The sequence below is a fragment of the Mobula birostris genome, chromosome 10 (genome assembly GCF_030028105.1).
Source record: "Mobula birostris isolate sMobBir1 chromosome 10, sMobBir1.hap1, whole genome shotgun sequence".
Classification (NCBI taxonomy): domain Eukaryota; kingdom Metazoa; phylum Chordata; class Chondrichthyes; order Myliobatiformes; family Myliobatidae; genus Mobula; species Mobula birostris.
In genome coordinates, this window is record NC_092379.1 from 44,842,120 (window position 1) to 44,846,171 (window position 4,052).

A 4,052-nucleotide genomic window follows, 5' to 3' on the forward strand; every position below is an offset into this window, starting at 1 on the left:
TAAATGCCTATGGATCCTATCTTTAAGAATCTTTTCGAACAGCTTTCCCACCACAGACGTAACACTCACTGGTCTATATTTACCCAGACTATCCCTACTAACTTTTTTGAACAAGGGGACAACATTCGCCACCCTCCAATCCTCCGGTACCATTTTCGAGGACAACGAGGACCTAAGGATCCTAGCCAGAGGCTCAACAATCTCTTCCCTTGACTCATGGAGCAGCCTGGGGAATATTCCGTCAGGCCCCGGGGACTTATCCGTCCTAATGTATTGCAACAACTCCAACACCTCCTCTCCCTTAATATCAATATGCTCCAGAACACCAACCTCACTGATATTGTCCTCACCATCATCAAGTTCCCTCTCATTGGTGAATACCGAACAGAAGTATTCATTGAGGGCCTCGCTCACTTCCACAGCCTCCAGGCACATCTTCCCACCTTTATCTCTAATCAGTCCTACCTTCACTCCTGTCATCCTTTTTTTCATCACATAATTGAAGAATGCCTTGGGGTTTTTCTTTACCCTACTCGCCAAAGCCTTCTCATGCCCCCTTCTTGCACTTCTCAACCTCTTCTTAAGCTCCTTTCTTGCTTCCCTATATTCCTCAATAGACCAATCTGATCCTCGCTTCCTAATCCTCATGTATGCAGCCTTCTTCCACCTGACTAGACTTTCCACCTCACTTGTCACCCAGGGTTCCTTCACCCGACCATTGTTTGTCTTCCTCAACGGGACAAATTTATCCCTAACATCCTGCAAGAGATCTCTAAACATCAACCACATGTCCATAGTACATCTTCCTGCAAAAACATCATCCCAATTCACACCCACAAGTTCCAGCCTTATAGCTTCATAATTTGCCCTTCCCCTATTAAAAATGTTCCTGGCCTCTCTGATTCTATCCTTTTCCATGATAATGCTAAAGGCCAGGGTCCAGTGGTCACTGTCCCCCAGATGCTCACCCATTGAGAGATATGTGAGCTGACCCGGTTCATTACCTAGTACTAGATCTAGTATGGCATTCGCCCTAGTGGGCCTGTCCACATATTGTGACAGGAATCTGTCCTGGACACAGTTAACAAACTCTGCCCCATCTAAACCCTTGGAACTAATCAGGTGCCAATCAATATTACGGAAGTTAAAGTCACCCATGATAACAACCCTGTTATTTTTGCACCTTTCCAAAATCTGCCTCCCAATCTGCTCCTCTGTATCTCTGCTGCTACATGGGGGCCTATAGAATACCCCCAGTAGAGTAACTGCTCCCTTCCTGTTCCTGACTTCCACCCATACTGACTCAAAAGAGGATCCTGCTACATCACCCACCCTTTCTGTAGCTGTAATAGTATCCTTGACCAGTAATGCCACCCCTCCTCCACTTTTTCCGCCCTCTCTATCCCTTTTAAAGCATTAAAATCCAGGAATATTGAGAACCCATTCCTGCCCTGGTGCCAACCAAGTCTCTGTAATGGCCACTACATCATAATTCCATGTATGTATCCAAGCTCTCAGTTCATCACCTTTGTTCCCGATGCTTTGAACATGTTGTATATTTTCTGCAGAAAATAGCCAGAAATGCTGTACACAATATTCCTGTATTCGCCAGCTATCGGTCCCTGCCATAAATCGCCCTAGTCAGAAGGAAACACAATTGTCTTGAAAGTGGATGAAGTTATCACAATGAAATTCGGTTGCAATGTGTGGGTTCAAAGTGCGTCAGTACAGATTTTAAACACTGTTAAACAATTATATATAGTTCTACATTATGACCATGTTCAATGACGATGGAGATTACTACGTTACTTTGTTTCTTCAGCTCATTGTCACGATCACTTGTCTCAGTGGAGTTAATATATATATTATATATATACCACGGATCCTTTGAACATCAGATAGGACTAGTTTCCTCGTCCTTTGCGCATTTTTAAAAAAATGCACAACCCAGTTACCGGACCTGTATTAGCAATATACTATCCCACCTTCGCCGCGTTTGCTGTTCCAGGTAAGATCCAATTATTCCTTCAGGTTTACGGAATTTGCCAATTCTAGGAGAAAAAAATTTTCTGCGTGTATTGTCATTATGGGTTTGTGAGTACCTAGAGGTGTCAGAGCCGGGGACGTTGTGGAAACAAGCTCCCACTCCCTACGAAATGCTCGCAACAGCGTGTGTCTCAAGTACCCGATCACATCCAAGTCAAGCTCCTGTCCTTCACGTGTGGCTGAGCAACAACCCAGCGGAACCATTTCTACTGACACGAGTGGTGCAAAGGCGCGTTAATGGAGCCTTAAAAACAGTCGTTTCGTGCAGCTGGGATTTTTTTTTAGCATTGTTTGGCTGCTCGTCTGCGAGAAGGAGACCTCTAGTCTCAGACCTCCACTGCCTTGCGGCTATGCCCGCTCATGTGGGATGATTTCGGAGTAAATACTGAGAATAAAATCCGCAGCTGCAGTACCTAAGGCAGTCCTCCGTTGGGTTCAACAATGGCTGGAAGTCACTGCGAAGCTGCTGGTGTCAAGCCATACTCTGCCGTTTGTTTGGATTCATCATCTGCGTGGAGAGTAAGAATCTGTTGATAAACAGCAGCTTGCTGTCCAATTAGTCTGGCATGGCTAGCGTACTGGCTTGGATAGACAGCCAGAACGCAACATTCATGGTCAACCCCGACCAACAGTGTGCTTACCGTATTTTCACTGTACTAACTGTGTCTACTCTGTCTTGCAGCTAATTTAGTAGCGATTGTGATCCTTTGCCGAGGAAGGTGCGGACTGTCCAGATGCATTACTCGGTACCTGGTGTCCATGGCTGTGGCTGATCTGCTGGTCGTGATCACGGCGGTGGTATTAAATCGCATTCGTGGAATTTATTTCCCGCGAAGTTTTCTGACCCATACTACAGGTTGTAGTGTTACTGCCGTCATAACCTATGCAGCCAGGGACAGCTCCGTCTGGTTGACTGTAGCTTTCACGTTAGATCGATACATAGTCATTTGTTGCGCAAGTTTGAAAAGAAAATACTGCAACGAGAAAACATCGGTTTTGGTGATCGTTACCGTCTGTGTCTTTAGTTTGCTTAGAAACATACCCTGTTATTTTATGTATGAACCATTGTATGTACTAAAGGGTGTAGCCTGGTTTTGCAGCATAAGATCAGTGTTTTATATTTCAGTTGGCTGGGCAGCATTTGACTGGCTAAATAATATTTTAACCCCATGTCTGCCCTTCGTTCTGATCCTGCTGCTCAACGGTCTCACAGTCAGGCATATCCTAGCAGCCAACAAAGCTCGACGGAGACTCCAAGTACGTAACAAAGGAACCGATCAAAGTGACCCAGAAATAGAGAACCGGAGGAAGTCCATCGTTTTATTGCTGTCCATATCGGGGACTTTTATCCTTTTGTGGATGACATATGTTATAAACCTGCTGTTTGTGCGATTGACAAAGAGTAGCTATTTTGAAGGACTGGATTTTAACGACCCTAGATTCATACTGCAGGAAAGTGGATATATGCTTCAGCTTTGGAGCTGTTGCACTAACACGTGCATCTATGCAGGCACTCAGAGGCAATTCAGAGAGGAGTTAAAAGATGCGACGAAATATCCGTTCCGCTTAATCTGGAAGTTAATGAATTAATAGAATTGTTGGCTGTGGCGATAATCCTTCATACCCTCCATCGTGTATCTTTTCGTTTCGTCTATTATATACCCTGCGTGCACGTAACATGATAATAGGACCACGGCCACATATAAAACCGTAAGATTTAATTACTAAATGGGATAAGGTGAGTAAAAATTCCAGGTAAATTCGTTAAAAGTTAAATATCTCAGACCATTAAAGTTGTATCCACGTATTAATGTGGAGAATTTAAACTGAGAACTTAAAAAAAAACAGAAATTGTTCGCTATGGATTGATTAAACAACCGATTCGGTACACCAACAAAGGTAAACTGGCTGTTAACAAAGAGTCTTTCGGACAGAAGGGAACAGGAACTATATTGGACTACAAATTATTCCTGCAATTTGCCGCTCAATCAAATAGCTGGTTGGAC

The 4,052-nt window shown here is 44.0% G+C and overlaps 1 protein-coding gene across 1 annotated transcript; it reads left to right on the plus strand.

The window, feature by feature from the left end:
• Positions 1-1,938: 1,938 nt before the first annotated feature.
• Positions 1,939-3,636, plus strand: LOC140203648 (probable G-protein coupled receptor 139). Its single transcript, XM_072269697.1, has 2 exons — positions 1,939-2,008; positions 2,729-3,636. The coding sequence occupies exons 1-2, from the start codon at positions 1,939-1,941 to the stop codon at positions 3,634-3,636; spliced, it is 978 nt and encodes a 325-aa protein (XP_072125798.1).
• Positions 3,637-4,052: the final 416 nt, after the last annotated feature.